Below are 14,535 nucleotides of genomic sequence, written 5' to 3'. Positions count from 1 at the left end.
GGGCACTGACATGAGAGACCATTCCAGGCTAGAGAAATTCAAACCTGATCTCAGGGATGCTCAGAGTAAGAGGGGCCCTGATATTAAGTTGATATGAACCCTTGGGCTCAAATTCCCATGTGCCACAATATTCAAAATTAGAAAGACTGACAATACCAAGTGCTGGCAAGTTGGTGAGTTGACAGAATCACAGTGGAAAACCATTCAGTAGTATCTAGACAAGCTAAACACACATTTATTCTATAACGCAGCAATGCCACTCCTGGGTCTATGTGTGCATGTGCACACCAAATGACACAAGCAAAAATTTTCAAAAGAATTTTATTTATAATAGTTCAAAACTGAAATAACCCAATTGTCCATCAACAGAATGGCTTAATTGTGGTATATTCATACAATGGAGTACTACTACACAGCATGAACAAAAATGAACTTCTGACACACAAAAACCTGGATGAATCTCGCAGGCATAATACTGAGCAAAAGAGGATGTGATTCCATTTTTATAAAACTCAAGAGCAAGCAAAACTAGTCTATGGTGATAGAGGTCAAAACAATGTTTACTTCTGGGAGATAGTAACTAGGAAGGGGAATGAGAGAAATTTCTGAGGAGCTGGTAATGTTCTGTATCTTGATCTGGAGGGTGACTGCCCAGATGTATACACATATGTAAGGATTCATCAAACTGTACTTGAAAAATTGGAGCACATTATGAAATGTAGCTCAGAAAGGGAAAGAGCGGTATTTCTAATAAAGACAGTTTCTGGATACGGCTTACACAAGTAGTTATTTTTGCCCATCCCCATCCATTCTTCTCCCTTAGTCTCCTGGAAGGAGCCCCACACTTTCTTCTTTTCTCTTCCAGTCAACGTGTTTTAAGTAGAGCTCACTCTTTCCCAGGGCCCCAAACCAGGACACCATTTCCCCTAGTTGCAGTCATTAGTTTAGGAATCAGAATAGGGCCAAACTAGCTAATGAATCAATCCAGAATTTTTTTGGGTAACTAGTAGGTAAAGATGTTCTTTCTGTACTATAGTTGCCTATCTATCCTGGATACAAGCCTGGAGCTGCCAGTGGCCATCTTGCTAACTTCCAGAGAGAGAAAGAGGCCACATAGAGGAAAGCTGAGTAAGACTAAATTCTTCCTGAAGGGACACCTGGGTAGCTCAGTGGTTGAGCATCTGCTTTTGGCTCAGGGCTTGATCCTGAGTCCCGGGATCAAGTCCCTCACTGGGCTCCCTGCATGGTACCTACTTCTCCCTCTATGTCTCTGCCTCACTCTCTGTGTCTCTTGTGATTAAATAAAATCTTAAAGAAAAATATTCTTCCTGAAGATACTGTCAGAACCTGGATCTATCCATCCCTGTATCAAAAATTTTCATTAGGTGAATCAATAAATTTCCCTTTTTACCTAATCACTTTGATTTCAGTTTCTTACAGTTATAACTGGAGTCTAATATACTGGAAATCTTGGATAAAATATTGAGAAGTATGAGGGGGACTTTGGAAGATAAAATAACCACTGAGCCTTGTCCAGTCTATTTTATGGTTGCTTGCTCTATGAGACCACAGCCCTGCTAGAAGTTGGGCGGGGGCAGGCCCAGGGGTCCTGTGGGAAGGTATTTTCATCCTTGTTTGGAAAGGGTTCTGGACTAGGAATCTAGAGAACTGGATTCTACTCTTCATTTTGTTGCTTCTTGGTGGCAGGTCCTTGGGCAAAATACTATATACATCTTTGAGTCTTTTCTATAAAATGGAAAATCATTACCTTGCTCAAAAGGCAGTTAGGCAGATCAAATGCAGCTTTTTCATCCCCTTAGGTGAGTTAGTGCCTGCATCCTGGGCATTCTCGCTGCACCCTGTATGACCCTCTATTGCCATAATAATCTTTATAGTATTTCTCCTCAAGGGCAAGAAAGTATTTATTCCTGTACCCTCTTGCTAACAGAGCTGGGCACACAGCTAGCAGAGACTCCTGAATCTAGACTAAGAAGTCTTATGGGCTAGGGGCTCATTATCTGGCAGCCTACCCACCCTTTTCCCCTTCATTTCCTTGCCTGATAGATGAGGATGATTCTGACATCCTGGATAAAGTAGAAGGACTCCAGGGAAATTGCTGAGACAGTCTAGGCTTTGGATGCTGGGAGCTGAGAACCCACCATGGGGGCTATGTGGGGCCTTTCCCAGCTGGTCAAAAGCAGGTGCTCAGGAACAGTTTGCTGAGTGAAGAATGGGGGCTGAGGCTGCCTGGGTACCCTCCTCAGATCTGGCTATCTGAAACAAATGCTGGACAAAGGGCTCCTGAGGCCATTACACTTCCCTAGCTCATTTCTGGGTCATACAAAAGCTTCCTGTAAGAATCTCTAGGCCAAAAGTTGATGGAACAAACCTAGTTCTGAGTAAGAGCTGTGTAGGAAAAGGCCATCTTTCTTACCTATACCCTCATTCATGCATTTGTGCATTCATTCAACAAACAGTTCAGGACACACCACTCCACATTAGAGAAGTGGAGATGAAAGAGGTTAAGGCTCAGTTCTGAAGGGATTAGCCTGGAGAGAGCCATATTGGACATAGTCTCCATTTTGGCTTTCTTGTTGGTCTCTTGTTCTTCTCCCCTGCATCTCTTTTCCACTTAACAGCCAGCCAGAATGATCCTCTCAAAGAAAGTAGATTCTCGGCTTAAACCCCTTAAAGACTTCCATGAGACCCTCTACAGGGGGAGGCAGATAAGTGGATGAGGTTGTACTAAGCCTGGGAAGGTTTCCACAAGGTTGCCAAGCAATTCAGATGTTTATCTCTGTTCCACCTCTTAAGATCACTATTTAAAGCCCCAGGAATCTGAGAGGGGTGAGGGTAAGGGGTCAAGACACACATATTAGATCAAATGGCATTATGGCACCAAATCTCAGGTCTGTCAAGCTGCAGTCTGGCTCATGGATAAATTCTTTATTTAGACCAAGAGACAGAGCAAACATGCGTGCGTGCGTTTATACACACACACACACACACACACACACACACACACACACACAAAATATGTAAAGGCATTTCACAGGCAAAGGGATAGGCAATGGGGGGAAGAAGCCACGAGAGCAGCTAGGGGCCTACAATGGTTATCATTTCTTGGAATTGCTGCTTAAAAGCTACAAGGAAAAACCCACTCCTAGTGAAGTCCCAGGCCATAAAAACACAGCAGAGTTGGAAAAGTCTAAGTTTGGGGCCTGGGGAACATCTTTTTCCTCATTGCGGAAATCTGTACCAGCTCTCCTTTCTTTTCCTGGGGGTCCTATTCTGTTCCCTGGTACCCAGGAATCTCCTGGTGGATGATGGGAGAGGGCTAGCACCACAGCAACCTGGGCAGGTGATCTGCTGCATAAGGAGGAGAGGGCTAGTAGAGCCAAGGGGTAGCAACGAAACTTTGAGCTGGCTGGCATGAGGCAATTTGCCTTTAAGGGCACAGAACCATCAAGGGAACTTCCATGTGGGGACTTTCCCACATGACCCTGGATCAGAGCACCTCTCTGATAGAGGAGGGGAAAGGCCCCCCCTTGAACTTTCTGTGAGCCCACAGGGTACTGAAGCCTCCTCCAGCTCTAGCTTTTCCCCAGTTGCTGCAGATCCTTAGCACCATTCAGGAACTGTGGAGAAGGGGCAAGAAGGACAGCTCTGCCAGGACTGTGTCATTGCTCCAGGAGGAAACTTCACAGTGGGCAGACAGCTGTATAACTGGCCAGTATCTGGTCCCAGGTTCAGGAAAGCCTGTGCTTTTGGGGGGAAGACGGAGTGTCATATTAGCTCCAAACTTCCATGGGGTAGCCACTTCCATCTACCCTTTGCCACCTAGGCCGAGGTCTGGTGTGAAAGCTCCAGGTTTTACTGGAGCTGCCTAGAGCCCAGGGAGAGCTCAGTTCTTTAGCTGCAGAGACTGGTTCAAAACTGACCTGCAGATGACAGACAGGCCTGGGGCTCATGACATATGGCCCAAGGGGACTGGGGAAGGGGAAAGGCCTCCAAACTACTATCTTGTGAGGCCCCGAGTCCTCTAAAGATCCACCCCCTTCCCTTGTCCTGACCTACAGGGTCCATTCAAAAAGGGAATTGCAGGGGTATATTTGCCTGGACCAATCAGAGGCTATCTGTGGCCCACTCCTGCCTTAGGTCTATGTGTTCTCCAGGTATAAGAAACGAGGAAGAGGGAGCCAAGAGCTGACCATGGTAACAGGAAGCTGGCTCATGGCTGGTTCAACCTGGGGTGCTGGACAGAAACATCTCTAGTCTTCCAAGGTGGCTGAGTCTTTCTCAATGGGCTGCCTTTGCATTGGAATCTGGCCCAGGGGTGATGCCACTGTTTTTGGTGACCTGTAATTTGAGAAGGAATAAATGCACAGGATCAGTTTATGGTGGTTGTGAAGGTGCTCCAGGTAGTTTATTCTAAGGAGTACAGCTCTTCCAGGGCCTTAAGAGTAATAAGGAGGGCAGCTCTCGTTTACTGAGGGCCACTGCATGCTAGGCACAATGATGGGTGCTTTGCTTCCAGCATCATATTTCATCTTCAAGGCAACTCTACAAGGAGATAGCACCCCTTTTATATATGAGGAAACTAAAGTTCAGAAAGTGTAAGTCATCTGCCTCCAGTAAGCTTTTTTTTTTTCAAAATGTTTCCTCCCAGTAAGCTTTTTATTTATTTACTTAAAAGATTTTATTTGTTCATTCAGGAGAGACACAGAGAGAGGCAGAGACATTAGGCAGAGGCAGAGGCAGAAGCAGGCTCCCTGCAGGGGGCCTGATGCAAGACTTGATTCTAGGACCCTGGGATCATGCCCTGAATTGAAGGCAGATGCTCAACCACTGAGCAACCCAGGCATCCCCCCAGTATGCTTTTTAAAAGTGTGGTTGATTCCGGACGGCAGCCCATGTCTCCACTCTACCAAGCCATTTATTCTGCTTACAGGGCCCTATATGACCTGGATAGTACAGACTGACCATTTTCCACCTCATACTAAGTCAAAAGTAGCTCTCCTGTCACTCTTATCCCACTCTCTGGGCATCTAGCAACACCTGTTATTATCTTATTTGTTTATGAATTTGCTTAGGATCTGCTTCTATCATTAGACGGGGATCCAAAAAATCAGGGAACACTACTGGTCTTGGATCTTACTGTAGTCCTGGTGCCTCAAACAGGGCCTGGCACAAAATAGGTACTCAATAAATATTTGCTGAATGAATGAAAGCTTATCTTTAATAGTTGCCCTTTTTGGTACTAGCAGAATATATACATTATCTCTAACTTTCATGTTATCTTGTAGGGTGAGGTTAATGAGCTCCATTTGGAATGGCAGAGCAAAATGAATGTGCTTTGGAATTAAAAGATTTGAATTCTGGGTTTATCTCCAAGTAACTAGCAATCTTGGGAAGTCACTTAATCCATCTGACATTAGGTTTCCTTGGGTTGGAAAAGGGGGGTTTGTATGTCTATAGTTCAGAGCTGCTATTGCAATTCAACAAATTGTAGCTATAATCTCACAGAAAAAAAGCGGAGGTTCAGAGAGGTTTACTAACTCACCCAAAGTCACATAGCTGAAAGTGTAGAAAGAAAACAGTAAACACCAGCATTCTCAAGGTGGGGTAGCCCCAGGGAAGGGCTCTGGCTGGTTCCAGGTGGTCTACTGAAATTGCCACCATTCAAGCTGCAAGGAAAGTATGCTGAAATGGGAGTGAGCCCAGGCTAGATTGCACAGGCTTGTGTCAAGTCCATATCTAAAATAAGCCTAATGAGTCCTCCCAATTTAAAAAATATATATAAATAAATAAGAAGATCTGCTGCAATACGGGAGGGGAAACTTCAGGCAGAGAGGACCAAGGACTTTTTGACTCTAATATTCTGTTTCCACCACCTTTAATTCATTCAGCTCTGTGAGCAATGCAGAACATATCACCAAAGTCAAAGAAATCATTTCAGACTTGCTTGCTTGAAACTGTTTCCTCATCTGTAAAATGGGGATATTCCCATCTCAGAAAGTTACATAGTAGCACACTATCCAGTTCTCTTCTGAGAGGAAGGGACAGAACCATGTGAGCCCCCCGGTCAGACCATAGAACCTTATGTTATATGGTGCTACAACCTCCTTGTAAGCATGATGCCCTGGAGGAGTGTCCTGTGAGCCAGACAAGACTTGAACTAGTTTGAATTATAGGCTCTGCCTCATACTATCACTTGGAATCACTATTCTGTCTGTTATAACCCCTTCTTCCTAGGGCTGTTGAAGGATTACTAGACAGAATTTGCTTGGCATGTGCCCTGTAACAGAACAGGGGCGCAAAGAATGTTAGTCATTTTCAAGGTTATCATGAACAGATGACTGATTCTTTTTATCTCTTCCCTTCAAAGCACTTATCATAATTTATAATTATTGGTTGTTTACTTGTTTATTGTTTGTCTCCTCCCATCAGAATGTATGGTCAGTCATGAGAGCCGGGACTGGATCTGTCTTGGTGTTCAATAAATTTTTGATCAATGTGCAAACCTGGTCATATTTGGTAATAACCCGTAGAGGGAGCTCTTGCCATAGAATTGATGGCAGTCAAGACTAGGTTCTTTAGGCCAGTGGTGGGGGGAAAAAAGCTTCCGTAGTGAGACTGCTAAAGGGCAAGAAATCTAAGTATTTTAGGAAACCATCAAGGAAATTGTCTATGTTTCTCTACTAAAACTTTCAGCCCAGTAGGTCCAAAGGCTGCAGGGAAGCTGATGGGAGAAAAACTTAGTGGAGACACTTCTTCATGTTAACTGAGAAAAGGCTGCCAGGATTCCATTTTCACAAAGGAATATCTGTTTTGATTTAGAAGCCCTGAGTTCTTGTTGCAGATCCTTGAATTTCAAAGGACAATTACTCACTGGTTCTTGTGTTTGAAGCCGCTGACATGAGCTTGATACTGTTCTATGGAGTTCAGCATTATCTTACACGTCTTGCAGGGGTAGCCCTTCCCAGCTGAAACACACATAAAAATCAAGATGCTTAGTTATCCAATAAGAAGGGACCTGAGGACTACTGCTTTTGGCAGTAAATGTCCTTCTGAGGATGGATGGTGGGGTAAGGTTAGGAGGTTGGCCCTGATGAGAATCCCAGAGGCCTCAATGCTCAGGGGGCACAGGGTGCCTATGTGCTTCCTGGGGTTAGGAAGCATCCTGCTGCATGCCCAGCATTGAACCTGGTCCAGAGTAGCTGTCTGCTGAGTAAATAAATGATTGACAGAACAAAGAGGTGACATTTGGTATAACTGTCTTTTCTACCTTGACTGTGCTAAGTGGTCTCATTAAGGATGCCCCTCACTGAGAAATCTCCGGGAAATTTCCACTCTCCTCGCGCTTGCAATAACCGTAATTAATGAGAATGCCTACTATGTAAATTAATCTGACTTTCTACCTTGGGGCTCACAGACACCCTGTCTTACTACCAGGGCTGATTCAATGACAAAGTGGTCTTTGTTCATGTGGTCTAGTAGAGAGCATGGGTCAGGAACCAAGATATGGTTGGAGCTGGACTCCTGGCTCTGCCTTCATGTGATCTTGGCTAAATCCCTTCCACTTTCTGATTCTCAGCTTTTCTCAACTATAAGCCAATTACACCATAACTTATAACCATAACAATTATAATAATAAAAAGCATATTATTAACCAAGTACCTGATATAGGCCATGTATGCTATATAATTTTGTCTGGCCCCATGACAATCTTGTGAGAATCATTACCATTATTTTATAGATGAGGAAAATAAGGCATAGTCACATGCCTAAGAACACAGAGTTAGGAAGTGACAAACTTAGGCTTGACAGGCCATAAAGGGTGTACTTATTCTAGCATGCCAAACATTAGCTATACAAAAAAGGCAGCTGTACACATAACTTTAAGAGCTGTCTAGTTCTGATACTTTTCTAATCATCTGCCATCCTAAAGTGTCACAATTCTGGAGTGAGATCACCTCGGCTCAAATCCCAGCTCTATCATTTCTTACCTGTAGGACCACAAGCCAGTTACTTAACCTCTCTGAGATTTGGTTTCCTCATTTGTAAAAGTGGGGCTTCTCTGAGACTCAGGTTCCTTACCTATAAAATGAGGTTAATATTAGTATCAACCTCATAAGGTTACTGTAATGATTTAAGTAAAAGCATTTGACACATAGGAAGTACTCAACAGGGATCCCTGGGTGGCGCAGCGGTTTGGCGCCTGCCTTTGGCCCAGGGCGCGATCCTGGAGACCTGGGATCGAATCCCATGTCGGGCTCCCGGTGCATGGAGCCTGCTTCTCCCTCTGCCTGTGTCTCTACCTCTCTCCCTCTCTCTGTGACTATCATAAATAAATAAAAAAAAAAATTAAAAAAAAAAAGGAAGTGCTCAACAAATGAGAGCTTTAATCACTAATATAATTTTACTCTTATGGGTTCAGTGCATAAAGAGGTGAGAGTATCTTTTTTTTTTTTTTTTTGAGAGTATCTCTTAAATTGCCTTCCAACACAGCTGTTGCTACTGTGAACACCAATGATCTCCTCTATTCTAATACACTAGCCAATGCTCCCAGTGACATTTGTTTCCTTTGTTATCTTCAGGTATTTCCCAGAAGATATATCCTTAAAAGAATTTAAGGGAAAAATTACTGTAATCAGAATTCAGGTCCTTTTTAGACATTTATGGCCAGGATTTCCAGAGGGCTTAATCTTAGACCCTCAGCTCTTCTCTCTCTAAACTCTCTAAGGGGTCTCATTCATTCCCCTGACTTCAATTACCACCTAAAACATATGAAATTACCAATATTTAATAGTTACTGACCTACTCAATGGAAGTATGTCTAACCTAGAACTCCCCTGAGGTCTAGACCTATATATCCAACTGTCTACTTGGATATCTCATGGGCATCTTAAACTCAAGTTGACGAAACCTGGTTATCTATCTGGTTGCCTAAGACTAAATCTGGTCACCATCTTTGACTAGTCCCTTTCCTTTACTTCCCACATTTTTTTTTTTTTGGTAAATATTTTATTTATATGTAATCTCTACACCCAACATGGGGCTTGAACTCACAACTCTGAGATCAAGAATTTCACACTCTACTGACAGCCAGCCCTTATCTCCTACATTTGATGGCCAAATCCTGACAATTCTACTTCCAAATAACTCTTGAATCCATCTACTTCTGTCTATCTTCTCTACTGCTATCTTAATCCAAGCTCTTCTCCAGTATGAAATTACTACAATATCCCCATTGCTGGGGTCTTCCCACCCTCCTTCCTCCCTGTTCCAAAACATTCTCCACTTTGTAAGCAGAATAATCTAATAATGCTTAAACTTAAACTGTCAGTGGCTTCCCAACACTCTTAGGATAAAGGATCAAAACCTTAACATGATCAACACCATGACTGGATAATCTCCCCAGGATAATTTTGCCCAACACTATAATCCTTATGCCCTGGGAAGTCTTCATTGATCCTTGCCCCTATCTTAGTTTATTCCATTTATTTCATTTCCTTCTTTTTTTTTTCAAAAGATTTGTCTATTTATTTTAGAGAGAGAGAGCATGCACATACATGTGTGCACAAGCAGAGTGGGGGACAGGCAGAGGGAGAAGGATGGAAAGAATCCCAAGCAGACACCCCACTGAGCATGGAGCCAGATGTGGGGCTCAATTCCAGGACCCTGAGATCATGATCTGAGCAGAAATCAAGAACCGGTTGCTCAACCAACTGAGCCACCCAGGGGTTCCCCACTTTTTATTTATTATTTAAAAAAAAAGATTTTATTTATTTATTCATGAGAGACACTGAGAGAGAGGCAGAGGCATAGGCAGTGGGAGAAGCAGGCTCCCTCTGGGGAGCCTGATGTGGGACTTGATCCCAGGACCCTGGGATCATGACCTGAGCTGAAGGCAGACACTCAACCACTGAGCCACCCAGGTGTCCTGCCACCCCTCACCCGAGAGAGAGCAGGGGAGAGGGGCAGAGAGCATCTTAAGCAGACTCCATGCAGAGCACAGAGCCTGATGGGGGTCTCGATCTCACAACCCTGAGATCATGACTTTAGCTGAAACCAAGAGTCCAGTGCTTAACTGACTGCTCCACCCAGTAGCCTCATTTTCTTAATATCTTATTTTTAAGTAATCTCTACACCCAAAATGGGTTCAAACTTAACAACCCTGAGATCAAGAGTTGCACATTCTATACTGACTGAGCCAACCAGGTACCCCATTTGTTTCCTTTTCTAAAGCTTGTCACATTTGTAGTTATTTGATTAATGCCTATCTTCTCTCCACTAAACTCTAAGCTCCACGAGAACATGGAATATCTGTCTTGTTTACTACCATATATAAAATGGCATATATTAGGGAAGAACTCAACAAATATTTCTTGACTACATATGAATTTAACAAGACCTGAAAACCTGTTCTTTTTTTTTTAATTTTTTTAAATTTTTATTTATTTATGATAGTCACAGAGAGAGAGAGAGAGAGGCGCAGAGACATAGGCAGAGGGAGAAGCAGGCTCCATGCACCGGGAGCCCGATGTGGGATTCGATCCTGGGTCTCCAGGATCGCGCCCTGGGCCAAAGGCAGGTGCCAAACCGCTGCGCCACCCAGGGATCCCCTGAAAACCTGTTCTATGTAGTGGCTGAAGAAACTGGGGGGATCCATATAGGGCAGAGAAAGCAGACCTGTTCTATATAGGAGGAAAGGCCCTAAGTAGGGAGAGAAAACAGTGGGGTAAAGCAGAGGAGGATTCCAGTAACTTGGGTTGGGGAGGTCAGGGGGATGTTTAATGCTCTGGCTGTTGGAAGGATTTGGCTGCCTGTATGATATGCAGGCTTTACCTTTGGTATTCTTGGATAAATAAGAGAAATGTGAGCCTAGAGTACAAAGCAAACTCCAAGTCCTTGCTCTGCTTGGTGGATGCTGCATCTTCTTGCGGGGGAGAGATGTGGATGCTCTGGGTCATCCAACATTTGACCCATACTTGCCATAAGACACTTTGACAAGAGCCCCATGGAAACTATTCTCTGGACCCAACGCAGAACTTGACCTAAGTTTCAATGCCGCCTCTGCTGCTGCCTAGTGTGGGACTACAAATCACCTCATCTTTCTGATCCGAATGACTTCATTTGTAAAATAGGGATAATCAAACTTGCACAACAGAGCTGCTGTGAGAATTAAATTAGGTGATTATGGGTGAGAGCATGTAGCTTAAGGCCTGAACTGCAGCAGCCACAGTTAAGTATAGATGACTGACTGAATGAACAAACAAGCTTCGACAGAGGCCAGGAGGGAAAAGTCAAGCTGCTAACAAACCTAAAATCTGGGACACCTTGGTGGCTCAGTGGTTGAGCATCTGCCTTCAGCTCAGGGTGTGATCCCACGGTCCTGGGATCCAGTCCCACACTGGGCTCCCTGCTTGGAGCCTGTTTCTCCCTCTGCCTGTGTCTCTGCTTCTCTCATGAATAAATAATAAAATCTAAAAACAAAAACCAAAAAAACCCCAAAACCAAACCAAACCTAAGACCTTTGCTAAGGTGGAACCCCTGTCATCTAGAATACATATTCTAGATCAGCATCCCACCTCTGTGGGTAAGAAGGGAGTCAGAGTGGGTTTAGTGCCTCTGCTGATATTTTGTAGTTGGAAAGCCTCCTGCCAAGTATATTCAGAGCCGAAGACAGAAGAAAGGGAGTCAGACCTCAGACCTGCGCTGAGATCATCATGAACTTTTTCCAACTCCTGATGAAAAAGAAGGAACTTATTCCTTTGGTGCTGTTCATGGCCACAGCAGCGGGCAGAGCTTCGTGTTTCGCTGTATATTCCCTTCAAAAATATGATGTGATCCTTGATCGGAAAAGAAATCCAGAACCTTGGGAAACCATGGACCCTAGTGTACCTAGCAAGCTTATAACAATGACCAAGAATGGAAGCCCATTGAAGAGCTGCAGAAGGTCCGAAGAGCCACTAAATGACCAGCCCTTGCTTCTTTCTTTCAAAGAGTACTCTATGAATCTAGTGGAAACATTGCTGTACAAACTAGATTATGGATACCAGTGTGCGGAAATGCTTCTGCTACATTTTTAGGGCTTGACTACATTTTTGGACTCAGGATAGGAATTATGAAGGTAGTACAGCAATGACCACATAGTTCAAAAATAATTTTGTGTTTATTTTCTTGTTGTAAATTTAATTTTGCATATTGAAATTTTAATGTTTATGATGCCCAAATGGTTTCCTTAAAGTATATAGAGATTTATAAACTGAATTGTCTATAATAAAATACTATTTGTGCAATAAAAAAAAAAAAGTAAGTTTTGGAGCCAGACAGAGCTAGAGACACATACTGATACTGTCACTTATCAACATCGGATCCTATCAGCTATGTGACCTTGAGCAAGTCACTTTGAGTCTCAACTTCTTTATCTGTGAAATGGGAAAATCATAGCTATTTTTAGGAATGCTGTGGGAATTAAATTATAATGTATAGGTTATATCAAAGGGGGTGTGATACCCCCACCCCCTGCCTAGGTTTTCATGAAAAATTTTGGCTGATTTGTAAAGCCGTCAGATGCCTCAGCAAGAAGAAAAGACATAGGATATAATTCTAGGATTAAGTATGGTAATTAGCCTTAGACAAATGGAGGAATAGATATAGGAAGGAAACTTTGGTTTAAGATAAAAGAAAAGAATGGATACAAGTTAAGATAAGCAGCTTAAAACACAGCAGTGCCTGAGTCCTGACAGTGGACAAGAGATGATGAGGAAATAATCAGGGCAGGGCCAAATAAAGGCAGGCCAGGAGCTGAAACACAGAAGGGTCAGCTGCAAGAGAACCCTGGGTAATGCTGGTTGGATGCTATCAGTCTTAGGACAAAATAGGAGAGTCACAGAAGGAGGGTTCTAAGGAGCTTGGTTCTGAATTTTCCAGATTTCTTCAGCATGTAGGGCTGGCTTCTGTTAAAGGGGAAGGCTCTGCTTGTATGTGGGAACACTACAGTAAATATACAATTTTGGGGATGCCTGGATGGCTCAGTGGTTGAGCCTCTGCCTTCGGCTCAGGGGGTGATCCCAGAGTACCAGGATCGAGTCCTGCATTGGGCTCCCTGCATGGAGCCTGTTTCTCCCTCTGCCTCTGTCTCCGCCTCTCTCTCTCTGTGTTTTTCATGAATAAATAAATAAAATCTTTTAAAAAAATACAACCAATTTTGAAGAGGTTTATAAAGCAGGGTCCTTCTGTGGCATTGGAAGAGTGCTCCTTGGCACCCTGTTGAAGCCATTGTTTCATGCCCATCTCATCTTGTCAGTACTGCTCAATGATGACCTGTGTTGTATGGCTGTTCTGGGTTTGGGGGTTGTTAGAGAGGCATGATCTCTTCCCTTGCTCATATGTGGTCTGGAACATCTATAGCAACTGGGTGTTCACCTTTCCAGGACTGTGGCAAGAGCACAGAAGGCTCTGAACAGCCGGTTCCCTGAGGCCAAGTTGTTTGTACTTGGATGCCATGAGGGCCTCCAGTGTTGACTGGTGCTGCATCTCCACAGCCTGAGTGGAAACCCTGAGAATCCACATGAATGCTCATGTAGACTCCACAAGACAGGGACTATGTCAGTCTTGGTCACTACTGTACCTCAATAGGGAACACAGTAGGTACTCAATAAACATTTAGACTGAGTGAAAGAGAAAATAATAATCTCCTCCCACCCCACTCTAATGATAAGCCGTGAGTAGTTACCATGATGGGAAGGGCTCCAAACTCTTCATGAATGCTTACTTCTGTGAAGTTAGGGAAAAACTAGTATTCTCTGAGTCAGAGTGGTGTCCTTCACTATGCTATTCCAGGGATATAGGCAGGTCTCAGCTGCTGAGAGATGAGGGGCTCTGAGGACACTAATCTGACAGAGACTGCTGAGGCCTTCACATAGGAATGTGGATGACAGGGAGATTAAATGAGATTGCATACCGGTGGCCCTTGGCCCAAATCTGGCTTGCAGATGGGTTTGATTCACACAGGGTTTAAAATTTTTAAAACCTGAGGGGAATTTTTTTTTTTTAAGATTTTATCTTTTTTTATATATCATAATTTTTCTTAAGATTTTATTTATTCATGAGAGACACACAGAGAGGTGCAGAGACACAGGCAGAGGGAGAAGCAGGCTCCATGCAGGGAGCCTGATGCGGGACTCAATCCCAGGTCTCTAGGATCACGCCCTAGGCCAAAGGTGGTGCTAAACCACTGAGCCACCAGGTTGCCCTTAAGATTTTATCTTTAAGTAATCTCTACAGCCAACATGAGGCTTGAACTCAATCCCAAGACCAAGAGTTGCATGCTCTACTGACTGAGCCAGCCAGGCACCCTTTAAAATGAGGGGAATTCTTAAACAAATCTTTTTAGGGATGCCTGGGTGGCTCAAGCGGGTGAGCGTCTGCCTTCGGCTCATGGTATATGATCCTGGGATCTGGAATTGAGTCCCGTATTGGGCTCCTGGGGGGAAGCCTGCTTCTCCCTCTGCCTGTGTCTCTGCC

The 14,535-nt window shown here is 43.8% G+C and overlaps 1 protein-coding gene and 1 pseudogene across 5 annotated transcripts in view; one reads left to right on the top strand and one right to left on the bottom strand.

Annotated features, from left to right (window-relative positions):
- Window positions 1–305: 305 nt before the first annotated feature.
- ZNF346 (zinc finger protein 346) overlaps window positions 306–14,535 on the bottom strand; it is a 70,971-nt gene continuing 56,741 nt past the window's right edge. For all 5 annotated transcript variants that reach the window (XM_055325010.1, XM_055325008.1, XM_055325007.1 and 2 more), the window contains 2 exons: window positions 6,893–6,986; window positions 306–4,359 (listed from right to left, as the gene is read on the bottom strand). In XM_055325010.1, coding sequence (XP_055180985.1) covers window positions 4,272–4,359; window positions 6,893–6,986 — 182 coding nt within the window. In that variant the 3' untranslated portion in view covers window positions 306–4,271. The remainder of the gene's footprint in view (window positions 4,360–6,892; window positions 6,987–14,535) is intronic.
- LOC129509470 (normal mucosa of esophagus-specific gene 1 protein-like) lies at window positions 10,289–13,144 on the top strand (annotated as a pseudogene).

Source organism: Nyctereutes procyonoides, unplaced genomic scaffold (assembly GCF_905146905.1).
Source record: "Nyctereutes procyonoides isolate TBG_1078 unplaced genomic scaffold, NYPRO_anot_genome, whole genome shotgun sequence".
In the NCBI taxonomy this organism is placed as follows: Eukaryota; Metazoa; Chordata; class Mammalia; order Carnivora; family Canidae; genus Nyctereutes; species Nyctereutes procyonoides.
This window is presented reverse-complemented; position numbering and strand designations above follow the sequence as displayed.